The sequence below is a fragment of the Eulemur rufifrons genome, chromosome 4, assembly GCF_041146395.1.
Source record: "Eulemur rufifrons isolate Redbay chromosome 4, OSU_ERuf_1, whole genome shotgun sequence".
In the NCBI taxonomy this organism is placed as follows: domain Eukaryota; kingdom Metazoa; phylum Chordata; class Mammalia; order Primates; family Lemuridae; genus Eulemur; species Eulemur rufifrons.
The window spans coordinates 64,073,795-64,100,771 of record NC_090986.1 but is presented as its reverse complement, the minus strand read 5'-3'; the positions used below and the strand labels follow the sequence as shown (position 1 = coordinate 64,100,771).

Below are 26,977 nucleotides of genomic sequence, written 5' to 3'. Positions count from 1 at the left end.
TCCATATTGATTCTAACAGAATGAACAACCCCTCCAATTAAGTGTTTTTAATTGAGTCAATTAAGCCTTTCTGATCACTCTTTTTATCAGTGCCCACCATTATTAATCTGACACTATGCTTTAAAGAACCTGAGCTACCCATTTTACATGTAGGGGAATTCATACAATTGTCACCTTTCTCTTCTCTGTCCTCCTAATCATAGTGGCTTAATCAGTCATGCAAGAATATCTGAGAGACTGTCGTCGAGCAGAGCATGCCCTGACCTAAAAGGTGCAAGCGGTAGAATAGTGACATCACAGTGACGTCACTGGTCAGCCAGGAAAGAGATAGCATATGCCTGTTTCATTTGCTAAGAACAAGGCCAAGGGCATTCATTCGTATTCTTACTCGTTCATTCAATCATTTGCCCATGCCTGTTGGATGGGTGCCTTCTGTGTGTAAGCCAGGCAGAATTCTAGGTCCTGGGGATATTGTAGTGGACAAGCCACAGCTCTGGCCCTCCTAGAGCTTGTATTCCTTTGGGGCAATAGACAGTCAACCAAGTAAAAACAGAATGAGAAAGAAAGCAATGAGCCTGCTCAAGGAAAGTGTCTCTAAGAAGGTGGCATTTAAGCAAGAATTTGCAAGAAGTGGAAATAGAAGGATTTTTATGTTTCTATTCATCTGCTCCTTCATTGATTCAATAGACAATACTAGAACCTGTCCACTCCCTGCGCTGTGCTTGGCTGCTGCCGTGAAGTGGACGGTGGTGGCAGGGGCCAAAGGCTGGAGCTGCAGAGGGTAGTAAACGGCATACGCACTGGGGGAAGTGATGTTTATTCTCACATGCACGGAGTGTATACCAGCAGGGTGGGGTGCAGGTATAGGGAGAAGCTAGTGAGCACAATCCAGGGTAGTGGAATTTTGATTTGGGGGGGTTTCTTCCATTTTTTGCTCTTTAAAAAAAAAAAAATCTTCTCACCAAGCAGAGTCCTATGGAAAAGAACATAAAGAAATCTTCTGATACAATTATATGAGAGAGACTTCCCTAAAAGCCTTTAAAATATAGCACCTCATTGTAACAAATTGATCATCTAAATAAGAAAAATGTCAGATTCTAACAAATGAGAAGCTATTTTATGTTCTTTTCAGACTATAATATTTTTTCAATAATGTAAAAAAAATGAGTATTTCTGACATTCTTAAGAATTTGTAGGCTTTGTGCTCATCTTATATGAGAAAAAATTATTACTGTTTTCAGTACACCTCCAAGGGGCCTACCGTGGAGGAAAATCTGTCATAATGTTTTGTAGCCACATCGCTAGAGTCATCTAGTGACCAGCATCTGTGCTGTGCACGCCAGCCCACAGAGTGGTCCTCTGTAACTGATCCAGTTCTCACCACAGCCCTGGGAAGTAGGCAATGGCTGTGTGGATATTATCATTAGTGGTGATGGTCATAGTGGCTGTGGGATTGCCACAGCTCCCATTCTACAGATGAGGAAACTGACACTTAAGAATGTAAGTGATTTTCCCGAATCTGTAAATTAAAATTCCCAAAGAGAAAAAGTAATTTTAAATTCTGATATTGTAGCTTAATTATATCTGATATTCAAGAGTAAAAAATCTAATGAAGCACCTGTCAGCTGTTATTGTCAGGGTGGGAGGTGGGTAGCAGTTAAGAAAATACGGTTAAAGGCCGGGCGCGGTGGCTCACGCCTGTAATCCTAGCACTCTGGGAGGCCGAGGCGGGTGGATTGCTCGAGGTCAGGAGTTCGAGACCAGCCTGAGCAAGAGCGAGACCCCGTCTCTACTAAAAATAGAAAGAAATTATCTGGCCAACTAAAATATATATAGAAAAAATTAGCCGGGCATGGTGGTGCATGCCTGTAGTCCCAGCTACTCGGGAGGCTGAGGCAGTAGGATCGCTTAAGCCGAGGAGTCTGAGGTTGCTGTGAGCTAGGCTGACGCCATGGCACTCACTCTAGCCTGAGCAACAAAGTGAGACTCTGTCTCAAAAAAAAAAAAGAAAAGAAAATACAGTTAATATTTCCAAACAGTACAATATTTTCCATTCTTCTTAGAATGCTGTCTATTTTCTGAAGGTCCATTAATTTTTTTTTTTTTTTCATTTCCATTTGGTCTTTATAGTAATTGATTTTATGGTACATTAAATTTTGGGGAAAAAATGCTTAAAAAGGGCGGGATTTTTATTCTTGGATCCAATTTTTTTCCCTCTTGGGACTTATTTGTTTGTGCTTTTAACAAAAATTTATTGTATGCCAGGAACTGCACTAGATCCTGGCTCCTGTGCATTCACATCTCGTTGGCGAGTAACATTGTTACCCTGTGACTGATGTCCGGCTGTGTCTGTCCTCTCAGGTGGGGTGACCGCTCTCTGCTGGGACCCAGTGCAGCGGGTGTTGTTCTCAGGCAGTTCAGATCACTCTGTCATCATGTGGGACATCGGAGGGAGAAAAGGAACAGCCATCGAGCTCCAAGGACACAAGTAAGGCTGCTTTCCTAGAGAACTCTCAGAAAAGATTCCTAACCGACAGCCAGAACAAAGGAGCGTGGCCCGGTCTTGGTGGCAGGATTTTAGCATGGGAAGGAACATGCCAGGAACACAAAGATCAGCCACTTTGATTTATATCTGTACAAAAGTGGGTTTATATATTTATACTCCATTTTATTCCACAGAAGTTTCGAGAGTGCTTACAAAAACCATAAAATAAAGTAATGGCAGCAAATAAATAAAAGATAAAAATTAGAACCAGGGAAAATACAAAAGTAAAAATTTGAGAGTAAGCAAAAGCTTAAAAATACAAGCCATGAAGGCCTACCAAATTTCTATAATTGAGTTCCAATGTGACTTCAAGCTTCCTGGCAGCCTGAGGGAAAGGGGAGAGGCAATATCCTTACACAGTACATTCTGTACTCCAGCAAATATTTATCGAGTACTTGCCTTGATTCCTATCAGGCTTGTCTTCCTTAAGGGATGGGTTTTAGGGGGCTGACAGGAAGAGCAGAGAAAACCTTGTATTTCCTTGGAGCAGTTCTCAGACTTTGCTGGGCACTTCGGATTACTGCGGAATTGGTGAAGAGATTGCTGGGTCCCGTGTTGTAAGGTTCTGGTTGCTGGTCGGGAGCTATGGGACTCTGGATTGTGACAAGAAGTCCCCCCAGGCAACTCTGCTGGTGACCCTCAGATCACACTCCCAGTCGCCCTACTGTGTGCTGCTGCCGTCCCTGGGGACACAGCTCAAGGTTTTCACAGAAAATATTGTAATAGATCTGCTTTACAACTCTAGAACTAATCTGAATTATTTTTTACATGTGAAGTTTTCAAAATGCTATTAAGGGTGATCCCAGACTGGTTTTAAGCAACATTAGCTTTTCCTGTAAATCTGCCTAGATGCATTAGTTTCAAAATATTCTCCTAAATAGTTAAATCGAGTTTGAGATTGTTGGATATGAACTAATTAAATTTTAGAGGGCCTGTACACAAATAATTATTTTAGTTTTAGAGTTTCATGTCAGAGAAGTAGCTGTTACACCCTTCTTTCTCACATTAGAGGGCAGAACGGTTGTCCAGGGCCACTGCTGGCTTGGGGGGGCACTCAGACCTTGTCAGCAGCTTGCTAGAAGAATCGTCCCCTTATGTTTATCTCTATGACAAGGGGACTCGCATCCAGGTCCTGTAGAGGGAGTTCACATCACCCATGTAAGTGAAGAAGCAAAGAAGCCAAAACATAGTTCTGTTTAATAACAATTATTATCTAATCTGCAAGTCACTCCTGCCAACTCACTCTCTCAGAGAAATAAAATGCAGGTTTTGAATGAAGATCATAATATTTGCTGGATGCATTCAGTTTAGTTGCTAGCTAGTTTTATTTTTACGCAGTGGTTAATAAAGACCGCAAGCAGTCTCGCACAGTTTCATCCACAAGATGATAAACTGCACCAGCGCTCAACACCGGCATCACCGTGTGCCAAGGGCCCTTGACCCGCACGTAAAATGTGGTTCTGGGAAACATATACCAACAGTTTTTTGAGAAAGGAAAAGCAGTGAAGTGTAGCTACAGTCTTTTAGTCCTAGAAAAATAAAACCTTAACCAATAGGTCTTCCAGTTTTAAGTACAGACTTGTCCTTGTAGAAAATGGAACATACCCTATTGGAGTCCGTGCTGATGGGGTCACGCCCTTGGAACTTGCACAGGGAGGCAGCCGCTGAGATTGGGAGTCACCAGGTGGAACTGGCGCTCCCTGGGAAGAGAGCAGTGGCCTTTACCTGGTGCTTTATTCAACCCGAGCTCAGCAATACATAATGTGAGCTCTGTGATGGGCCCTGTCACCATGTCTTAGCCTGAGAGCGGTTGCCCAGTATCACAGAGCTAGAAGAAGTAAACTTCCTCAGCATCTGCACGTGGTGTCATCTGTTAGAGTGGTCTAGTGCCGGCATGTGGGTAGAGAAGCCGTGGAGCTGCTGGAAGATGCAGGATGAGTTTCACAACGAAGGTGCAGGAAGAAGGGGTAACAAGCACTCGGCAGGAAGGGAGAAGTCATGGGGCCACTTTCACAGTGACCATTCTTCACCCTGAAATTCGGCCACTGGACTGGCTTAGTGATTCTTATTTTTGAATAGCACCTAATATTTTGTCAAAGAGCTTTTAAAACACACAGACTCGGTTTAATCTTACCATTACCCTATAAAGGGGAGAGATCAGATATTTTTTGCATGAGAATTTTGAGGTACTGTCCTCAAAGACCCCATCTGGTAACTTAGGTCTCCAAACCTTAGCTGAGTCTAGCAGAGAGCTCCGCAGAACCTTCTGTACATCCAGGGCTCTCTGCAAGGCACTGGGGTACAAACATGAAGATCAAATGACACCTGGTTCCTATCATGGTAAGAGTACCATGTTTTCTGTTTCTTTTCTGCTTGGGGCCCGCGCACTCCTGCGGTTCCTGGTTTTCCTCGTTCTACCAGGGTGACTAGTGGTAGTCAGAGTTCCAGATCAGGGGCAGAACTGGTGAGCTGGGGAACTGGGCAGAGCAGACTGGCCTCCGCAGGGCGGGGAGACAGCTTTTCCTTGGCATGGAAGTGTCCAGCCGTCGTGTTGGGGGACAGCTCCACACGTCTTCTGTTCCAGGTTCTGCAGCTTCTCACCATCCTTCAGCAACAGAAAATACGACATTTTTATGACTCGTTTGATTTGGTGTGAAAAAATGCCATCAAAACAGAGAAAGCTTTAGCACTAAAGAAATTGATTGATGTCAGTGAATGAAGTCCAAAGGAAAAACAGCTAAGAAAGTACGCTTCTGTACAATGCTATCTGCATTTGAAGCATTTTGTTTTTATTTCTTGTAACAACTGGAATGTGACTGTGTGCTGTGCTAGCTCCGTGGGAGGAAAGGAAAAGAAAAGGTTCCGATTTCAGGTACAGGTTATGTTTTCCAGTATCACTTACTAGTTGATGGTTATTACAGAAACATAAACCTGGACATTTATTGTCTCGTGCCCAGCTGGTCATATCTAATAATGTACTTGGCCTTTTTAGATCCTTTTTTATTCTTACATAATACCTATTATATCATGACCAACTTTATGACCATAATTTTTCTTTCTAATAGTATTTTCTTAGAGTCATAACTTGATCTGAAGCACTGGTAAAGGTCTGTGCTGTCCCTTGTGTTGGGACCCTGCACCAAGACTGGATTCAGCAGGTGTGTGAGGTTTGGTCAACAGCCATGACCTTTGGCTCTCCTGGCCTGTGTGTTTGCTTTCTCGTTCCAAAATCCCAGCTCTTGATTTCTTTCTCAGTACTCTTACCATGTGTAAGACTTTTGTTATAAGCATCCTCAAAGCCTTTGGATAAAGAAATGGGCTATGTGTAAGTAAATAGACATTGGGAGAATTTGTGCTTTTCCCCTTATATCAAGTAAATTGCATTTCAAGTTATGAAAGGAGTAGAATTATTCTAGCACTCAGCTTCTGGGTTTCGGGGAGGAAGCAAGGATCAATATAACTGAAGACTTCCCTGCCTGCAAATCTGTGAGATTTAGGAGTGTTTCCCACTGTAGTACTGCGGAACTGTCTTTTTTATTTCTAACTATTTAGCTAAACACATAATAGATCAAAGTGTTAGATGTTAGAGTTTTCATAGTGGGTAGACTCTTGTCAAAGACACAGGAGCTGTGTAGTGTGGTCACTAGTGGGCAGCCTGGGGCAGGCCAGACCGCATGGGGCCAGCCCTCTGAGGCAAGGGACTGCCCCTCGCTGATCCTCAGTTTTCTCATCTCTAAAATAAAGATAATATTGGAAAGAAAAATTCTCATGAGTTTTTCAAAAATATAAATGATGTAATGCCTGTCCAATAATCAGCCCAGGAGTAAAGACCTAGTAAATTGCAGTTGTGAAAATTATTCTTATAAATAAGAATTATAATCAGAAACCACCCTTTTGGATATGACTGCTGTTTCTGTTTATCACATTTCCTAAGGAAATAGTTCCGCATGTGTCCAATTCCTCTATTCATATTTGTTCAGCAAATGTTTACTATGCTCCAGCTACATACCAGACTTTGTATTAGGCTCATAGGACACAGCGTGAGTAAGAAAACAGCCCTGCCCTCGTGGAGCTGTGCTAGAAGTGTGAAGTGGGTGAAGGTGGGACAGTTTGCCAGTCTTACTGGAAAGGGGGATGCCTCCGTGGGGGGAGTCACTCTTGGCTCAGATGGTAGGAGATGAAGACATTCTCACAGTTCTCAGGATCAGGTTACCCAAAACAGAGAACAGCATGAACTAATATACAGTGGTTCAGGAAATACTAGTGGACAGAGGGCAGGGCCTAATCGGAACGTCCTCCCTAGCCAAGAAATAGCAGAATGTCACTGGTGCTCAAACCAGTGCCCCCAGAGAGGGATCCCTGAGTTCAGTTTCAGACTGGTCAGGCCCAAGGATCCCTGGGGAGGCAGATCCCTCTTAGGGTCCCTTTGGCATGGGATGACCCTAGGCTGTGTCACCGGGAGGCCTCATATATGTAGATTGCTCAGGGGCCTCCGCTGGTCCTTGGAGGTTTGGAAGACTTATGAATATAGGAGAGTGAGATCTCTGGTAGCAGATGCATGACTAATGTAGATGTTCATTAAGTAACCTAGACTTTTCATCAAAGAAATGAAAGATGGCATACATTTAAGTCCCTGTACTCTTGGGGGATAGAAGGGGGTCTAAGTTGATTTTTGGGCAGATGTTAGCCTGCATTTGAGAATCTGTTTCTTTAAAAAGGATAAAGCTTCTCTACCCTCTCCCTTAAGCATCAGACACAGGACCAGCTTCATGGGCATGCGACCTGTGCAGTCATAGAAGGCCCCATTCTTAGAAGGGCCCCATGGTTGGTTTAATCCTCTGCTGTCACCATCTTGTAATTCTCAATACATTTGTAACAAGGCGCTCTGTATTTTCATTTTGCACTGGTCCCCTCCAGTTACATAGCTGGGCCTGACAGACATATGTTGCCACTAGGACTGGTGAGAAGGAAATGAGGTCATCCCATTGAGTGTAGTATTTATAGATGGCAGATCCTGGTGGCTGTGAAAAGTGGGGTTTTTGTGCACTTGTAAGAGCATTTGCAGTGCAGTTCATGGAGCTCTCATCCATGAAATAATAACCAGTTTCAAAGTGCTTTCTAGTATAAACGCTACAGTGATGTCAGATGAAACATGGATGTAAGAAGGTATCTTTTCATTCTTTGTAACCTTTAATCTGTGAACCTGGCACGTTCCCTCACCTAGTTTTTAACTGCAAGGTGGTGATGTTTTGAATCCTTAAATCAGGAAGTCCCTGAGCAGCTTTATTATCAAGATTGGAATCCAGCATTCATCACTGTGTTCCTCTCTTCTGTGTTGGAATATTAACGGGACCAGAGTCCCATAAATTATGTATTTGTTGCCGAATGTTGCTGCCAGCTATGAATGGCAGAGCAGTTCCTTCTGAAGCTTATTTTGGTTTTACAAGATCATTGATGTATATCAAGATGCCTCAGCAAATAAAATGTAGTTCAAATCACTGGGTTACGAGTCTGTTCAACAAGATAGATTTCCCTTCTTGCCCTTGAGTGTAGGAATAGCAGCACTGCATGCTTTAGGTATGAAATAACAACCAGGAGAGAGTGAGAAAACAGTTGATTTTTTTAATGAATATATGTCAAATGTTTTAGATTAGTCATTAATTAGTAAGGAAACCAGAAAGACGTTACAGCCAGTCCAAAGGAAAATCTAAAGAGGAGACACACGTAGACAAGGGAGAATGAAAATTTGTAAGCAGATGCACAGCTGCCTCCTGCCATGGGCAGGGTGGGGTGTGGGAATGACTTGTGTCTCCAGTGGACGAGACTTGTTTGTAATAATATCAGTTTTCTATAACTTACAGAGTTGTAAAATAGCTTAGGTAAAGATACAGAAAGCTGTAGACCCCTATAGAATCAGATAAACCAGAAAGGTGTGTTAGACAACACCCAATATTTCACTGAAAGTGTACTCTTTTTGCCCATTTCAAATCTTTCACAGTCTGCCCAAGAGTTCTTCCCGCTTTCCTCCCTGTGATCATGATAATCTCAGTGATTATCCTTGATTACAAAAAAAGGCTGGTCTCACAAGGTTTGGCCTAATTATTTGCATTGGTACAATAAGAGTATTAATTAACCATATAGGCGTTCTTGGGTTTGGTTTGCATACATATTTAGGGCTACACAGTATTCAACAACTGTTAAGCCCACAAAATTAACTTCTGTCTGGAAGTGTTTATAAGGAATCTCGGATTGAACTTTTCAAAGCCTCTGTTATTTGCTATCCCAAGGCTAGGAAACAAAACCCAAGAAACTCTCCACTATATTTCACAACTGCTGTACTTATAACCTTGGTTGAATTCCTTGAGGTTTCCAACATTTTCTAGGTTCCTAGCCTGGTACCTTCCTTACCACCTGTAAGGCCAGGACCCTGCAAACCAGGCACTAGGCTAGTTTTTCTGGGAGGCCTTTGTAGGCCTTGGCTCTGTGAGTTCTTAAAGTGGCCAGTCAGACCTGACTCAATGAGCATCATTCTCAAATATGACATTCCAGGTAAGTGCTTGGTTGTACAGTTGATTTGCGCAGTTCCCGCGTGTGGCTAGATTCTCATTGAATCTGTGCAAACAACCATATTGCTGTGAAAATTAAGGAGACTCGGGAACGGTTTTTAAATTCTGGGCAATGAGAATTCAATATCATTTTTAAATGTTTTGATTTAGTTTATACAAGCAAAGTTTACTGAATTGTAGGTTAGAGATAGCTTAAAAAGTAAGAGAAAAGGCATCCTCCTATATCCAGAAAATAGAACATTAAAACATCAACAGTATTCCAGACAAATAACCGGAATGAAATTTCCCTCTTCGGTCCATTCAGTCCTGTGAATGAACTGTAATTAATTTTGTTCTGATGGCTCTCGGTTTAGCAGTCCACGTTCATGAAGCCATCTGCGTCCAGACTAAAAAGAGTCCAGAAATTGACTGGCACGGCTTAAAAATTATCTAAGCAGTGTTAGCTCTGCAGCCTGTGCCCAAGAGTCTATTCTTTGAAATATCAATATTTGAAAATACCTAGTATATACAGTCCCTTTCCATGAAACTCTGAGGCTGTCCTTTATTGAAGTCAGAAACTCTGCCTATAGCAGAGCCTCCAGGCAAGGATCAGTCATACAAAAATTATCTGTAGATTATGGAGACTTAGTGACTTAATGGTTAATTTGTCACTGTGATCAATAATATCAGAATGGGAGAGAATAACATTTTCTTTTGGGGTACCCTACATAACTATTTCCTAAGAGTTTTGATGAGTATTTTCACTAAGGATAAAAATATAGGCAATAATGACATTGGCAAGTCTCCACAGTCTTCCAGTAAAACACACATCTGAAATATTTACATTGATAACATTTTACTTAAACCGACTTAACCTAGGGAAGGCTCAGCATCTCTTCTGATCTGACAACTCTTCCCATGCCACTCTTCAGTCGTAACACATCTAACAAATGCAATTACTTCCAGCATCTCTCTTTTTGTAAGGTGAAGGGACAAATCTTTATGGTTTTCCAGGACCTGTCTGGGAAATCGTAAAAAGAGTTTTAGGTGTAAAACACATCCTAAAAATTTTATTTTATTTTTTCAACATAGAGAGTTCAATCTGGAAAGACAAAACCAAAAGAACTGAGAAGAGTTTCAGGTCCTTGGGTAAGATAGGCACACAGGTGCTCAAGAAACAATACCTGGGTATCTATATAATCAAAACAAGACAGCACTTTAAACATAGAACATAACACAATTTTAAGGAATTTAGCTCTTTTCACAAGGGAGGACACTTTGTTCTTTCTTTTCCTTAAATAATCAAGGACATTAATCAAGTCAACATAAAGCACTGAAAATAATTCTGGTGAGACATAGAATCTCTGCTAACTAGGCAGGTTCCACAGAAGGTAAAGAACATCCTTTCTGCATTGTAGTCAAAGGCATTAATCAGTAGCTTAAGGAAGCAAGCCGTCAAATCTGAGGGAACTTGGCCAACACTGTAATGCATTTTATAGCTTCTTTTCAGACTCATGTACTTTAAGCTAAAGCAAATAAAATTCACTTTCCAAGTTTTGTCCTTCATTTCTCTCTTTCATATTCCAGAACAAACTGACACCTCAGGGTTGCCTTTTTCACCCTTATTCTCTCAAAAATATACTGTGGAGTTTTCCAGCTACTACATGATGAGTGGTATCATAATAAATGCAGAAAAAGATGAGTATCCAGCTCTCCTATTAAGCCAGATGTTAGAAGATTGCAGAAATATTATTTTTATCCCATCAAAGTTCTTTTGTTTCAGAAAGAATATTTTTCACAAAATATATGGGATTTTCCATGTTAAAATGGAAGGGATTTGTCATTTCTATTTTCAAATTAGTCAATATTCTTAAAATTTCTCAGTTTTAATTTAAAATATAATAAATATCAATAGTTATCACTTATTTAAACCAAAGCTCTTTGGTGTCCTCAATGAAGTTTTAAGAGTGTAAAGAGATTCTGAGACCAAAGAGTTCTAGAACCACTGTTTTAAGTCAAAACTGATACAGTAGTCTTTTTCTTTCAAAAACAGAAATATGTACACAGTTGTATTTCTTTTTCATTATTGCAAGGGGTGTAGTCTCAACCACCCATTTTAGTTGTAATAATTAACCAAGGTGCTAACTTATATTTCATAGAGAAAATTGGGAAGAGGTGGGATATGGACAATTGAGAGCTGCCACATGCAAGCATTTTGGCAGACTAGCAAAGCTCATGAACACACATAACTGAAATTTCCACTGCGACATACACCACTTTTACATCTCCTTAAAGTGGCAAAAAATGAACTCATTCATTGACACAACCTAAAAGTATAGCTTCACTATAGCATATAAAAATAAGAAGCAAACATATATAAATTTAATATTATACTGTATAATCAATCAAATATACAGTATTCTAACTTTCTTAGAAATTATCTAGTTATCTAACAATTATCTATCAATTAGCTAAAGTTAACATTAGCCCATTTAAAGATACCTAAAGACCTTGGAAATTAACCTTTAAGTTGACATGCTACAAAATGTAACTATTCACATAAAAAGTTTGTCAGAATAATTATTCAATTTAATTGAACATAAATTTATATTTTCAGTAATCTGAAATATTATGTAGGGTAATATGAGCTTCTTTGACCAGTTATCCTGAATAAATTTGGGAGAAATAAACCCACGTGAAATAAAATGTGTACTTTTTTATACTTAACACACTGATAACTCAGAAAAAAGATATAACTGCTTTTTAAAACCTATCCTACTAGTCTCATTTGCCAAATGAGATTTAATTTTATGAATTTGGAGTCTTAAAATGTTACTGAGTTCGTTAGCAGTTTCCGTAAAAAGAATTTTTAATTTTAAGTCTAGTACATTTAAAATACCAATTTCTTTATTTTCTATGAATATAAGGAGTATTCAGTTTATATAAGCACTTGTTTATAAGCCAATCAGAACAATCTTCTTTTAATTTAAAAGGCGCCATAATCTAATTTATTAACACCCTCTGGAAATAGGAAAGCATTCCATACACAACAAGAGGTAAAGGGCTTTCTGGATAATAGACATGGACACACAGAGCTTAATAGCTTTCATTTTACAACTTCAGCCGTAGAAGTAAACACAGAAACACACAAAAAAATCACCAGTCCAAATATCAAAGAACTGTTCTTCTTCCCAGTAGGCACAAAACTCTTAATTGATTGGAGCTCAAAATAGACAAACATACGAACAAAAATGACCAAGAAACCAGATACCCCATTCTCTTTCGCCCAGCAGAGAATAGATCTCTATAATCCATTATTAGCGATTGCCAAATTGTCAGACCATAAAACTGAATTCTCCATCATTTTTGCCACCAAGAGGGAATAACCTGTCAGCCATGCATGAACTAGGAAGAAAAATAAGGCACAAAATCAGGAGAGAGGGAATAATAGCCAGAGAAATGGAGAGTCAGTGAAATTCAAGTCTATTAATGCTTTGGGAGTCAAGAAAAGGCACGCCTGGGTTCAAGCCACCCGGGAGGGGCACACCTCAGGTGACAACGTACCTGCCTCTGTCAGGAAAATCCACAGGGCATGTCGATGGATGGGCTCCAAAGCTCTTCAAGGATAATTTTGCAAAAGGTAAGATCATGACTCTTGAACAAATATAAGGTGAACATGTGCCACAAATCCACAAATTTTTATTATTTAAGGAAGGAGGGAACCAGTAAGAAGTTGCAACCAGTTCAACAATCCGCGTTTTCCCTTAAGTGTTGGTAACTGGCAAAGACTACCTCTTCCTGGGGCCTGAGCCTGTTAAAGGAGCGTTTAGACTTATTTTAAATCTTGGATACTCTGCTGACCATTATTAGCATGTTGAAAATTCCATCAGGTTCTAAGATCTACACTTGGGGCTGAGGAGTGAGTTTTGCTGAGGTTTCTGTCTTTAGGCCTTTCATTTGCTCTCCTGAAACCCTTGGTTTCTTTCACAGCGACAAAGTGCAGGCCCTCTCCTATGCACAGCACACGCGGCAGCTCATCTCCTGTGGCGGTGACGGTGGGATTGTCGTCTGGAACATGGACGTGGAGAGGCAGGAGGTAGGTTGGGCCCTGCGGTTCTGGCTCCACCTCCCCTCCTGCTTATTTCTTATTTCTTTTATGATTAAGCCGTGAAATAAGACATGTAATGTCAGAGAATTAAGAATTATAGCATAAAAACAGTTTCTGTTTTTTTTACCCTTCACAAATTAGCATGCAACATTAATGTGATGGAGATTTCATAAGAATTTTGACTGAGACTAAGCTGTTTAGACTTTAAATCTGTCACACCAGTCACAGCAAAAGTACAGGTGAGAAGAAGGAACCATCTATTTTCTGGCAATTAGCCCTTTGGTATAAAAATTCCTACAAAACCAGAAAACTCATGTGCTTTATGCTATGGAGGGAAATGGTGGCTAAGATGAAGTAAGAATGTGTAGTTTGGCATTAATAGAGTTATTAGAAATAATTATTTCTGTGCTTCCTCATGAATCACATTCTAAACAGTCTCCCAGATATAAATATATATTTGGTCTTTTTTAAGCACATAGTTAAATTTTTATACTTTTGTCTTTTTTAAGCACAAGTTTTATGAGTTTTCTTTTTGATCTTTGAGCATCTTAACAACGAATACGTTTATTGAATATCTCCTTTGACAAGTACTTTGAAGTTAACCATTTTACCGTTACCCCAGAATTATTCTGGGTAGACTTTCCCTTTGACAGTATACATTCTTCTAATTTATTTCTTCCAGAATGTAAGAATTAGAAAGGCAACACTTTGAAAAAGCACCTTCTTTCCATGCCCTCACCCGAGTCTCATTTCAAGAGAGTGGTTGCTGTTACCTACAACGTAATGCTGTTCAAATGCCAGTAATTAAATGCTTAGGAAGATTAAAGCTTTATTTGCTCAGACCATAAATTCATGGGAGTTCTATTAGTAACTAATTAAAACGACCATTACCATTAGTAAGTCCGGAACTGTAGAATATTGCTCTTTAAAAAGTCCACTTGGCACCATCAACATAAAGGCAGGAATGGGTGCAATGATCCCCTGGTTGTGCTAACCAGGCCCCAGTGGGACCAGTGATTGTGCCCTGGGTTGGGTTTTGCATGCTAGCCTGCTTTGAGTTAGGGACAGTCACACCTGGACTGTCTTGGCTTCTTTCCAGGCCTAACTGACCAAACCAGGGAAAGGGAGGACAACCAGATTCTTTGCCCTCAGTGCAAGTAGCCTCCACCCTTTATGGACGGAGGCCCACAGGAGGATAGCCATGTGGCTTCCAGAGATGAAACCAAGGGGTTGATGCACAGTTTTTGAGCATCTTGCTTAAATTCTGCCGCTGGACATGCAGCTATATGGGAACCCAATACTTGTGGACTGATTTAAAATCTTGTTGAGTGAGTCAAAGCTCTAAGCAGTGGAGATGGTTCCATTCATTTTTTGCAAGTATCATATTTTATAAACATAAATCTCCCGAAATTTATTTATTTATTTTTTTTTTTGCAATTCAGTCTCAGTGGAGCTGCTTTCTGATTATGACAAGTGCTGTGTGGTGCTCACCTTGGTAGGTCTGAGACATAATGAAGCAGTCCCTAACGTGAAGTACTGACAAACTTTCTGGAAGAAAAGCCACGTAGGAGAAAACTTTAGCATGCTATCAAATGGTATATATGGCAAAATTACAGTTGATGTAAGATAGAAACTAAGTGCTGGGTATTTTGGAAGGGATGTTATCATCGTGGCTAATGTTCTTAGCAAGGGTTTATGGAAGGACATGGTGCTGAAAATGGATAGAGTCTGGACGTGCTCTGGCAAAGCATTGTGGGCTTTGCAGGCCAAGAAACACCAAGAGCAAGGGCAAGGTGAATGTGAAAGGTCGCATGCAGTGCATTAGTGCTCGAGAGCAGTTTAGACACAGTCAGAGAGGAGAGGATGGCGGGTATCTGAAAGATAAGGGCAGATGGTGGAAGACCCTGAGTGGCTGAATGCAGATTCTGTGACATCCTGTAAGTGAAACAAGTGTTTATGCAGTCAATGAAATCCATTTTTTAAAAGTTTTTGTCATTTTTAAGCATATATTCTATATAATACATGCTCTCTGTAGAGAACGCTCATTAGCAAATAGAAAACATGTCAATTGCTCATAATACCACCGAGAAATACCACCCTTAACATGTTGGCAAACATTCTTCCTTAGGTTTTTCTCTACATATACACATGTAAGATATTTTTAAACAAAAAGTGGAATCATACTACACATGCTGACTTATTTTTTTCCCCTTTCCTGGTCTTTACTCCCAATTCCCTCCTCATAGATACCCACTGTGATACATTTGATAGGTGTCTTAAACATGCATGCTTCTTTGTGTTCAGTGTGTGTGTATGTTTTATAGTTTCCATAAATGGTGTGCTACAAGTCTGGTCTGTTTCAGCTTCTCCCACGGAACCCTCTTTGAGCTCTCCCCACCCTGCCACGTGTGTTTTGGGGTGCTCCTACGTAGCATCCCATAGTGTGTAGAAGTCCTATTTTATTTCTCTGTTCCCCAAGCAAAGGACACATAGATTGCCATGGACTCCCACACACAGCACCCAGATGGCCTTCTCATACATGTCCCCTCACAGGCCTGTGTGAGACTCTCTCAGGGCTGTAGACCCAAGAATGGGATTAATTGAAGGTGTATTCTTGATTTTGCTAAATAACCAAATAGCTGTACCCATTTATACTTCTAGAGGAGGACAGGGAGTTTCCTGATACCCCGAATCCTCAGCAACGGTTATTGTTATCCTCTTTCTGCTTTTGCCCTTTTGGAGACAGGGGTAAAATATTATCTCATTTTTATTGGCATTCTGTGCTTATCAGCAAATCTGACCCTCTTCCTATGTTAGCCATTCAGGCTTCCCTGTCTATGAATTACATGTTTATATCTTTTGTGTCTTCTGCCAATTTTTCAGTTGTTTTTTTTTTTTTTTGTCATTTCCTTATTGATTTGTAGGGGTTCTTTATATATTGTAGATGTTTGCAGGGGCTCTGTTTTAGTTATAGACTTCGTAGATATCTTCTTCTAGTCTCCGTTAAATTTGTGTTGTATTTACTGTTATATAACCTGTGTTTTTTCCTTTTCAGTTTATTATATATTGAGCATCTTCTATGTCTTTACATATTAATTTCTACCACCTAATTTTAATGGTAAAAAGCTGATATTTGAGAAATTATTCCATAAGCAAACATTAATACTGCCCCCTCCATTCTCCAAGGAGCAGCATATTAATATGTTTTTTACCATGGGAAGTAGATTGCTAATTCAAACTTTTCAGGCCACTAGAAGTTCTTGGTTAACCCAGTCTGATGACATACTGTAAGCATCACTTGACTTATTTCTTTAACCAGTGAGTTTTGGTTTTGGGGTTTTTCTCTTTTTGTAAATCTTCCTGATTTTCCTGCATCATAAATGTTCTGAAAAATCATAGCATACTAAGCCTTTTAGGGGTAAAATTTATTTAGATCAATACTTTATTTTATTAAATCTGTCTTTGAACTAAATAGGGCATGAAAATTACAAAGTAAATCAAGGCTTACTTCTTTGGTTTTAAAGAAACAAATAGTTAGGCATGTTGGCATGCGCCTGTAGTCCCAGCTATTTGGGAGGCTGAGGCAGGAGGATCGCTTGAGCCCAGAAATTCAAGGTTACAGTGAGCTATGATTGTGCCACTGCACTGCAGCCTGGATGACACAGAGTGAGACCCTGACTCTAAAAATAAATAAATACATAGAGAATAGACCTCTTAAAATGTCATCTTTTTACTTTTTTTTTTTTAATGTGTAATTTTTGGTTCATTTCTGCCTGAAGGTAGAAGAGGCTAAATCCCAAAATCTGTTCCATAGCAGGTATTCCTCAGAAAAGGATTACATCAACAGGAAAAGGACTTCCCGAGCCTTTGCTGTCCTCCTATCCACTGTGACTCTCTAGAGGGGGTGGGCTGTGTTTACCATGTTTCTCAAACTTGTTTGATGTCAGGCCTCCTTTATAATGAGCGTCCTATGAGTCAAATGTTCCCTGGAATTCACTTTTGGTCAACCATGGAGTTGGATATATTTTTCAAGAGTGAACAGAGCCAGAATATTGTGTGATTCATGCAGCAAGGAGCAGAGCTTCAAACCCTGTGAAGCCCTGCCAGGAGGGGACAGTGGACAAGTCCCTGAGTGTTTACTGTAGTCAAGTTGTATCGCTCCAACACAGGCGGTTGTGTGTGTGTAATATGCACAATCATTAGATTGATATCCTTGTACACAATCAGAGCAATAAAATTGCACACAATCAGAGACTGTGAGATAGAATCCTCTGTCCTCAACATGGCTGTCAAGACCCACCCTTCTGGCCTCGCCCTCGTTTCCCTGTCTACACTCTAGCCATCGCCTCCTCCCACCCATCCTGGGTCTCAGCTGTCCTACCATTTGTCAGAGAACCCCAGCCTGGGTCGAAGCCTCCTGCTATACCTCTGCCACAGATAGCACTCTGTGCTTCTCCTTCTTAGGCCTTCACGCGCTTGTGCTTCTTTAAATAATTATTATTAATGCTAATCATATTTTCATGTCTGGTCTTCCCTGATAAGTTACAAGCTCCATGATGGTAGAGATTCTTTTTATTCACTGCTACGTCCCATCCCCAGGGCCTAAAGAATAATAGACATTCAGTAAATATTTTTTGAATGATTGAGAAATCACACCTCTGCTTCATATAAACGCATCCTGATTCCGTAAGTTTCACCAGGGTCAGTGGTTCCATTGTCCTCACTGCTTCTCACTGTGACCCGTTCTGCTTTATTTGACAAGACCCCTGAATGGCTGGACAGTGATTCCTGCCAAAAGTGTGATCAGCCTTTCTTCTGGAACTTCAAGCAAATGTGGGACAGTAAGAAGATTGGCCTAAGGCAGGTGAGTGATACAGATGCTCCATCAAAATGTAATCGTGTGGAAACAACCATGTGATCTTGGAAGAAATAGCATCTCTGGGCGGGAGTCATGGTGGGGTAAATTATTATCCTGTGGTTGCCGTGTGAGCACAGATTAATTTACTCCCTTTGTCTACTGTAGCTCGTTCCTTCTAAGTTCAGTTTCTGCAGTGATTTCTTCCCAATAAGTAGCTAAGGGATATGATTTTAGAATTCTAGTGGCATCTAATGAAATACACCTTAAAATTAGAGGTGTCATGCATATCCAAACCATGAAATTATATAAGTGGTATTTATTTCTCCTTAATTATTTTACTTTCCCTCCTTCCAATTTCGTTTTAATTATTTATGTCTACTTATAATACAGCATTTTCAATCTAATTCCATGGTTTGGTTTGTTCTTCCCCAAGGAAATCAAATGTTAGGTCACTTGGGTTGAGCGTGGCCAAAGTGTAGTCCTTGGGTTGACTCTGGGTTTATCCAGGTTCTCCTTCACCCAGCAGCATCACCCCCAAGGTGGCACTTCCGCAGTGCACCCAGCTTTAAGGTCACCTGGCTGCTGGGTGGTTCCTCTGGAAAAGACCGAGAGTGGGGAGAGGTGGCACAGTCACAGGTGTTCCCGACAGCCCTCGTTCTGAATAACAGGGCCCCAGACGAGAGACACATGCTGTGTTCCTTTCCGCTTTCTGGGACACGCTCGCTCAGCATCTTCCCCTGTTGACCTGCCAGAGTCTGCCGGGAGGGGGTGAGGCGGGAGGGGGTGAGGCGCAGGGGCCACAGCGAGTGTCTGTTTTCTCCCCCCACAGCACCACTGCCGCAAGTGCGGGAAGGCCGTGTGCGGCAAGTGCAGCTCCAAGCGCTCCTCCATCCCTCTGATGGGCTTCGAGTTTGAAGTGCGGGTCTGTGACAGCTGCCACGAGGCCATCACAGATGAAGAGTAAGTTCCGGCACCTGCACACCGCTCCAAGGAGAGAATCTAATCTGAGAGCTGCGCCCGCGCTCCCGCCATGACTCAGATTGTTCTCGTTCCTGCTAGGTTAGAGCGTAGGTCATGGCAAGTGGTAAAAGCCTGCCTTTGCCACCAAGAGATTTGTGTTATCTTGCGAGATGCAAGGGAAGCAGAGAATTCATCTCTGCTCTTCCTAATCCCAGAGATATGTGCATTTAAAATAGATGCTCTCGGAGCAAACCCTTCTGTCTACTTGAGAATTGCCCAGGAGTGCAGGGGCCCAGTGTTTACTTTCTGGGCCAAGGAGTTGGATCAGCCTTCAGGTTCTAGAAGGTTTTATTTTCTGGGAAGAGCTAAGCAGCTTTACCTAGGAGACAGACATTCCCAGTTGCCTAACCACTGATGAGGCTGATTAGACCTGCCCAGTAGCCTAGGGCCTTAGCTTACTGCACCTCGTGTACTTTGGAGGGTGGGACAAATCTGTGTTGTCTCTTTATGTTGGGTAATTGAAGGCTGCCCCCCGATGTAAGTCAACAGAATATTCTGCAACAAGTTTCCCTTTTAGTGAGTTATAGGAGCATCACCTAGGTAATTTGTCTCCCCGGTCCTCCCAGCACGTTGAATTACAATAAAATCATTTTAAGTATTCTTATTTTTCCATGTGAAATATAAATTAAGATGCCCTTGCGTAAGTAAGCATTTACATTCATTATTTTCCACTCATCATACATGATGAAATTAATAAGAGAGTTCTTTTCATTGAATTAGAGAACTGTAAGAGACCTTAGAGATATTCTACTTTAATTCTTCATTTTATAGATAAAGACACACATCCAGGGAGTCTAAGGGACTTGCAAATTAAGCCTAAATCTTTAATTCAAAAAATTTAAAGTGACCATTTTTAGTATACTAGAGATCTGCCCTACAGATTTAGCTATGGAATAAAGGAAGAAGAGAACCACCTTCAGAGAGCCCCCTGCAGCCTACTGGGACCCCTGGAAGCATGATGAGAGAGCATTGTCCCCTTGGCTATGTCCCTGTCCCCTTCCCACTGCACTGTATCTTCCACCTCTTCTTGGTGGAAGTGCTTGCATTGCCCGCGGAGCACCTCAGCAGTTGACAAGCCTTCTTACTAAAACAAAACCACATGGATTGAAAAATGCAAAGCAAATAATGATGTTTGTTTATGTTTCGTTTTGCTTGCTAAAGCTTTCGAATACTACAGAGAAACTGAGTCTGCAGTTCCACCACTGAAGGAAGGATGTGGATGGCCTTCCAATTAGAGTAACAGTTAGTAGTATGTTAGGCATTTTATCAAGCATACCTTTTTTTTATAATTAAATAGGCAAAGGTAAACTATTTTACTGGCAAGTCCTTCTGAGCTGAAACTTAGCGAAAGCACTATGGTTTTTAAAAGTCTTCTCAAAAGCACGGTTAAGCGATTTTCACAGACTCCATTAGGGCAACACATTCTCCAGAAGGACTTTTAGAGATTTTATGACTTATCCATTTTGGAGACTTTAAGAATCCTTTTACTTTTTTTTTTTTTTTTTTTTTTTTATCATAACAGGTTGGCAGGGAATAAAGCTAGATGTGAGGAGCGTTTCTCACACTGAAGCAGTTTTAGCCACTAGGCTAAAAATTAGGACATAATGTCATCCTAGATCTCCTCCATTCATGTCACCACCTTTCACTCTTGGAAACTTTCTTTGCTTCTTCCAGACGTGCACCCACGGCTACTTTCCATGATAGTAAACATAACATTGTGCATGTGCATTTTGATGCAACCAGAGGATGGTTACTGACTTCTGGAACTGACAAGGTTATTAAGGTGAGACACCATCTTATTTAAAAGGTTTTTATCTTTGGCGGGCACCAAGAACAGGTGAGGCACTGCTCAAAAGGTTGTCCTTGGAGGTGAGCATTTTTGGGAACCTATTATTTAATACATGCACGGCTTCACGCCGGGCACTGGCTCTATACAAAGAAATAAGACATGGCTCCAGCCCGCAAGGAATAGATAGTCTACTTGGGACATACTCTTAAAAAAAAGAATAGTAGATCACATGTGCAGCAGCCGAAAGAGTAATACAGATGAGAATTATCTTAAAAGTTCAGCAGCAGGAGATGGTGCTGGTGGAGAAGACTTCACGAGGGAGGTGGGATTGAGCTGAGCATGGATGAAGGGCAGGACTTGAATAAGCCAACAGGTAATAAACAAGACCTTTTCCCAATGAGATCAATTAATCCAAAAGCATTTATCCCGGGCCTCTCTGAGGACCGTGGTAGACCACACAGATTCAGTGCCACGGCAGTGGCCCAGGACAGAAGGGACCACGAGAAACAGAGAGGCACAAGGTTGCCCAACATACCGAGCTTTGCCTTGCTGACCCAGTCTGGTCCTTAGAGACAGCAGCAGGATGAGGTGGTTCAAGTAACCCACTTTGGAATCCGCCAGACCTCTGTGGCTTTGAGCAAGTTTAAAGTAAACTCTGGGAGCCTCAGTTTTTTTATTTTTGAAAATTAGACATCCTGTAGAATTACTTGGAAGATGAAATGAGAAGATATGGAAAGGACACACACATGCTTAGTGTCTGATTAATGTAAGCTCCCTTCCCCCTTAAATGGATCTAATCTGCCTTTATACTCTGAGCTGGGTCAAAATTGCAAGCTGCCATTGTCATGTTTTTGAGCTTTATGTTGAACTTTCCGATGAAAAATATATCTTATAGATTTGGGAATCATGTTAGTATAGTATGCAGTTGCTTGTTAAATGAGAAGAAATTCCCTTGGAGAATTCAATTATAAGGACTGTTTATCCTCCACACAATGACTTTTAGTTCACTCTGTGTTTTCTTTTCGTTTTTACAGTTGTGGGATATGACCCCAGTGGTGTCATGATGACCCTCGCGGGACTCAGCAAGACAGCATTTACTAAGGAAACGGTTCTAATCTGAATCATGACTGGAGAGGAAACGCAGACCAGCGAGAAGTAAGAGAGAAACTAAAGACCCTGGATGGATTTGCAGATGACCGACGCGCACAGTGGTGGCCTCGTGAGTGAACACTTGCAAGAGGACTCTTCAACCTGTTCATACAATAGAAAAGAAGATATTTTTTTAGCAAATGGTTTATACATTCTGGCTGAGCTACATTGTTTTGAGTATACTGAAAAATCTGTGTGGAGTGTTTAGTTTTTATATTTTTCAACACTCTAGCTTACTTGTTGCTTTGTGTGTCCAAGAAATGAGGGAAGTATGTGTTCAGGGTACTTTGGTCGTTATAAAGTAGTTTCCATGTTTTCTTCACTTCAGTGTGTGTCACGTGGCCAGCATCTCTTTCTTCTCTTCTCTCTGCATCTACCTGCACCTTCTCTGCTTTTCCCCGGAGTATATATGTTTTTACACTATTTATTCTCAGCGCCTCTGTTTTCATGTCCTCTTCCATGGAGAGATTTGGAAAACCACGTGTGTGGCTTCACCAACTGACTTCTTGAATCACCTGAAGAATGATCTGTGTGCGATGTCTGACTCGTTCATGTTCTTACTGAGAAATGACCTTGTATTTCTGCCTTGGTTTCCTCTGGCTTTCCCACATTGAAAAAAAAAATGCCATGAGAAAGCCAATCCCGAGCCACCATCCTCCCAGAAGGAGATTGTTGTAACTCAGAGCTTCAACTCTCAGTGCCTGGATCATTTAGAATTCAGTTGGAGCCTCCTGAGCCTCTTATGTTTTAGTTTTTTTGACACAGCTCTCCCTCCCTCATAACATTAAAAACAAACAACATGCACACACAAAACCCTACGTGCTTCAGAAATAAGCATCTTTAAGATGTGTTTCTTTGTGTGACATCATCTCTAAACTTGAACATGCAAGATTGTAATCCTGCTCTATTCCTCGCCTTCTGTATTTTCTATCCCTTTAAAAACTAGATATTTAAACATTCATATCTTAATGTATTGCATCAGAACACTTTGCACATTTTCATGCTAAAACTCTGTGTGATCTGAGACAGAAAGGTACTGAATCCTACAGCTCCTGCTGCTTTCCTGTTGGGAACATAAAGGAGGACTTGAGAAAATGAACCTGAAGAATGCTTATTTCTGAGAGACTCCAACCAAACTTGATAAAATGGAATATTCTTGTGTGTAGTGACTCAACTCAGGATATCGAAGTCCTTTTTAAAAATCGTATTTTCACCTGTAAAACTAGAGTTAAAATTAGCGGCAAGCCTGTGCCAGGTGCCTGCCCCGTCCTAAGCACTTTACGTGGACCCCCTCATTCCATCCTCACCTGCCGGGATCAGCCAGGGCCCCCCAGTCCCTGAGGGTCACCAGGTTGAATAAAGCCTTGCAGATACACAGGCCAATTGCTTGCCCTTCCCGGTCCAAGCCCTGCCTCCACGGTATCTTGTTCACTTCCGATGTGACAGTTTTTTGGTGGTATATTTGGGTGAAAATTGAAATCCTCCCTGTTATTTTTCCTCTTTTCCTGGAATTCGGTTTTATTCCCTCACGATCATTCATTGCTTTTCTAACTGGGGGAAGTACGACAAGCCATCCTCCGATACCACCCCTAACACCAAGCAAGCGTGCTTCCTGGGGACAGGCTTCCTGGGGATGGTTCTGCTGCCCCAGCATGGGAAGACAGGGCCAGTACGCGCGTCCCATGCAGCCACGATACATGGCACCCGTCACCTGAGACATCAGACCCGATCGGCCCATGTGACCAGAGCTCTGAGGATGCACGCACATGCACGCACGGGCGCTATAACCACTCATCGCTTTTCTGCCTTTGCCCACACCACCCTTGCTTGCCTCAGTCAAAACTCTTCTCACTACTGCGAGTCTTTTCTTTATGATTACTCTATGAGAGAGCTTTAAAAAGGGAATTAAATTTAAAATATCCAAATATCTATTTTGTAGTTTATTCCTAGAACCTGCAGCCACTTACTAAGCTGTACGTAGTAGAGGACTGTGTGTGGAAATGAGTAGCAGAAATGAATCTCTGCTCTCCCTCCCTGAGCTTGGGAGCTCAGCCTGTATACAAAGAGGGAAACACAGTGTTAGGGTGGTGGAGGCCCCAGCGCCCTGGAGCAAGGCTTGCGTGGATTCTGAGTTGGGGCTAGGTGAGTTCAGATCTCGTTCAGGAAGCCAACTGCCCCCGTTAGATCACGTGTGCCCACTGTAGTCGCTCCGGCTTGTGACCTGCTACTCCAGCCATCTCCCTCCCAGCATTGCTGTAGCCCAGCCACAGAACCGCTCAGAGGGTGAAACCACTTGCCACCTCATTGGTGATGAGAATCACAATGGAAAACCACAGATATGTCAAGCTATTCACTGCTCTGCCCTTTTCTTTCTCCTGATCTGTGTGGGTGCTTGAATTTGGTAAAAAGAGTTTAGCAAACCAACTGTATGTGTTTATAATACTGTGAATTCATAAGTTTTGCATTAAGTGTCTCCACCATTTTTGTAACTCAAGAAATAATGTGCTGATGTTGGGTGTCTTCCAAGCATTTTATGGAAGTGGAGCCTCCATTCCTTGGGAATAGAAGCTGGCACCAGCACCTGGCTTTTCTCCTGTCTAGGTGAACCATCATAGTTCTTGTTTTACCCTATTGGATTTGCACTTTATATATATTTTTGCTTTAGCACTTAAACATCCAGCAGCTCTGGCAAATAATGCCTGACACAGTTATGTTGGGAAAGTAGCAAAACTGCACGTGTTGTACACGGAGCTGTTCTCTGTTTGGTAGGAGAAAGCCAGTCCCATGCTCTTGGTCGCTCCAGAGGAATGACGATTGATTACTGGAGCCTTCAGCTGCCTGGGCCTGTTTCCACAGTAGCAAAAATGGTTTGAGATTAAGTACTTGGAATCTCGTGTCATTTTACGTGAGGTCAATCAACCATAATGTATTTCTCATTTGTTTGAATTGTTCAAAGAATCATAAAATCACAAAACTGGAAGGGATCGTCAGACATCCAGAGTGTTCCAAGTAGAAAACACTTCAGTCATATTAGGCAGTTAGATATAGCTGAGGTGTAAACAGGAGAATCTAAAGGAATGTTCCAGGAACAGCTGTTTCTTAACATTACGTGGTAGTGGCATGCGTGGGAAGAGTGACTTCCAGCGCCGTGCGACGGGAGCTCTCTGAAACCAGGTTTTCCTCGCGGTAAGTGTATCTGGCACTTCTTTTGGCCCCAGTCCTGTAGTTACGAGGGGGCGGGTACTATACACGGAGGTAATTATTGCAATTCTTCGTCCACATAAACTTCTTCCTACACACTTCTTCACAAACCACGCCAGTGGCAAAATGTAAGTGGCAGTCCAGGGCACTGGGAATGCACCACTCCCTGTCCGTGTGAGGGCCGGTGTGGTATGAGCCAGGCTCTGGGCCGGCAGCATTTGCCCGGATGCAACATCACCTTTCCATCTTCTGACTTGTTTCATTTGTTCGTTTGTTTGGTTTTTTGTTTTTTTGAGACAGGGTGTTGCTCTGTTGTCCAGGAAGGAGTGCGGTGGCACAATCACAGCTCACTGCAGCCTTGAACTCCTGGGCCCAAGCGATCTTCCTGCTTCGGCCTGCCAAGTAGCTAGGACTACAGGGGCGTACCACCATGCCTGGCCTATTTTTTAAATTTTTTTTAGAGACAGGGGAGATAGGGTCTCACTATGGTGCCCAGGCTGGTCACAAACTCCTCATCTCAAGACATCCTCCCCGCCTCAGCCTCCCAAAGTGCTGGGATCACAGGTGTGAGCCACCATGCCTGGCCTGAGATTCATTTTTTAAAAGTAAAATTTAGTTTTGCTTAACATTAGTCAATTCTTAAGGCCCAAATTTTGGTTTTTATGCAATAGGGTAGCTCTAAACTATGGATCACAGTTCCTTGACATAAATATTCATTAGATGAGATTCCTTTGGTTATGCCTTTTCACAGTACTTTGATTGTATATATGTAAATGCTCTCATTCACTAAGATTTTGTATCTTAAAGTGAAAGGAAGTACTTTGCCAAAACATTCTTGTTTTTCCCTCCTTTAATGTTAAATTTTTCCTAGTGTGAAAGTGGATATTTATTAATTCAATCGGAAAACACAGAAACGAAGTCCATTTTGAACACTGAGTTGTCTAGATGGTCCTTGAGATTCTAGTGCAGATCAGCCGTTTGCGGAGAGCCCCCCATACACCAGGCTTTGAACTAGGCACTGGGGTTACAGAGTCTCTGAGGCCCATTCCCAGGCTGGGCAGAGGCCACACACACAGTAAACAGATCATCCCAGTGGGATGAGATTAATTTACTGATAGAGACGAGCTTGGGGCCCCACCCCAGGAGCTGCCCCGGGTGCCTTGACCCAGCAGGTGGGGCAGGAGGGGCTTCTCAGAGGACAGGACTTCTGAGCTGAGCATTAAAGGATGAGGAGTGAGTCTTGGGGGGGGGAAGGAAACGACTTCCTAGGCTGCAGAAACAGGGTAAACAAAGGCCTGAGTGCTGGAGTCAGGTGTGGTGTGTGCAGGGGCCACAAGTGGGTTGGAGTTGCCAGAGGACACCGCGAGGCTGCGGTCCTGGAGCCGGAGCTCTCACCGTCGGCTGCGGCATGGCCCCAAAGGGAGGCAGGCGGCCCACAGTTCGCCATGAGGGGACTCGGAGGCTCACCCTGTAGCCAGTGCTAGTATCAGTTTCTTCTTCTTTGGAAATCCCCATAATTGTTATCTGGAAATGACCCGTGGTAACTGATTTTCCATCTTTGTGGCTGCACAGCCTCTCGCCAGAGCTGGAGACCATTGCGCGCACGGCCCGTGGCCTGCAGGACTCACAGGCTAATGCCGTGGGTGGGCAGGGCTCAGCTGCTCCGCTTCGGGAACGGCAAGACCAGGACCCGTGGCAGGAGAGCACTGTCCTAGTTGCACGTGGCATTGCACTGACAGGCAGCACCGAGTTTGGGTCCAGA

At 42.1% G+C, this 26,977-nt stretch overlaps 1 protein-coding gene across 2 annotated transcripts in view; it reads left to right on the top strand.

Moving 5' to 3' along the window:
- WDFY2 (WD repeat and FYVE domain containing 2) overlaps positions 1 to 25,910 on the top strand; it is a 143,876-nt gene extending 117,966 nt beyond the window's left edge. For both annotated transcript variants that reach the window (XM_069467699.1, XM_069467698.1), the window contains 6 exons: positions 2,362 to 2,488; positions 13,081 to 13,186; positions 17,961 to 18,062; positions 18,886 to 19,016; positions 20,751 to 20,859; positions 21,900 to 25,910. In XM_069467699.1, the coding sequence (XP_069323800.1) occupies positions 2,362 to 2,488; positions 13,081 to 13,186; positions 17,961 to 18,062; positions 18,886 to 19,016; positions 20,751 to 20,859; positions 21,900 to 21,929 (605 nt within the window). In that variant the 3' untranslated portion in view covers positions 21,930 to 25,910. The remainder of the gene's footprint in view (positions 1 to 2,361; positions 2,489 to 13,080; positions 13,187 to 17,960; positions 18,063 to 18,885; positions 19,017 to 20,750; positions 20,860 to 21,899) is intronic.
- Positions 25,911 to 26,977: the final 1,067 nt, after the last annotated feature.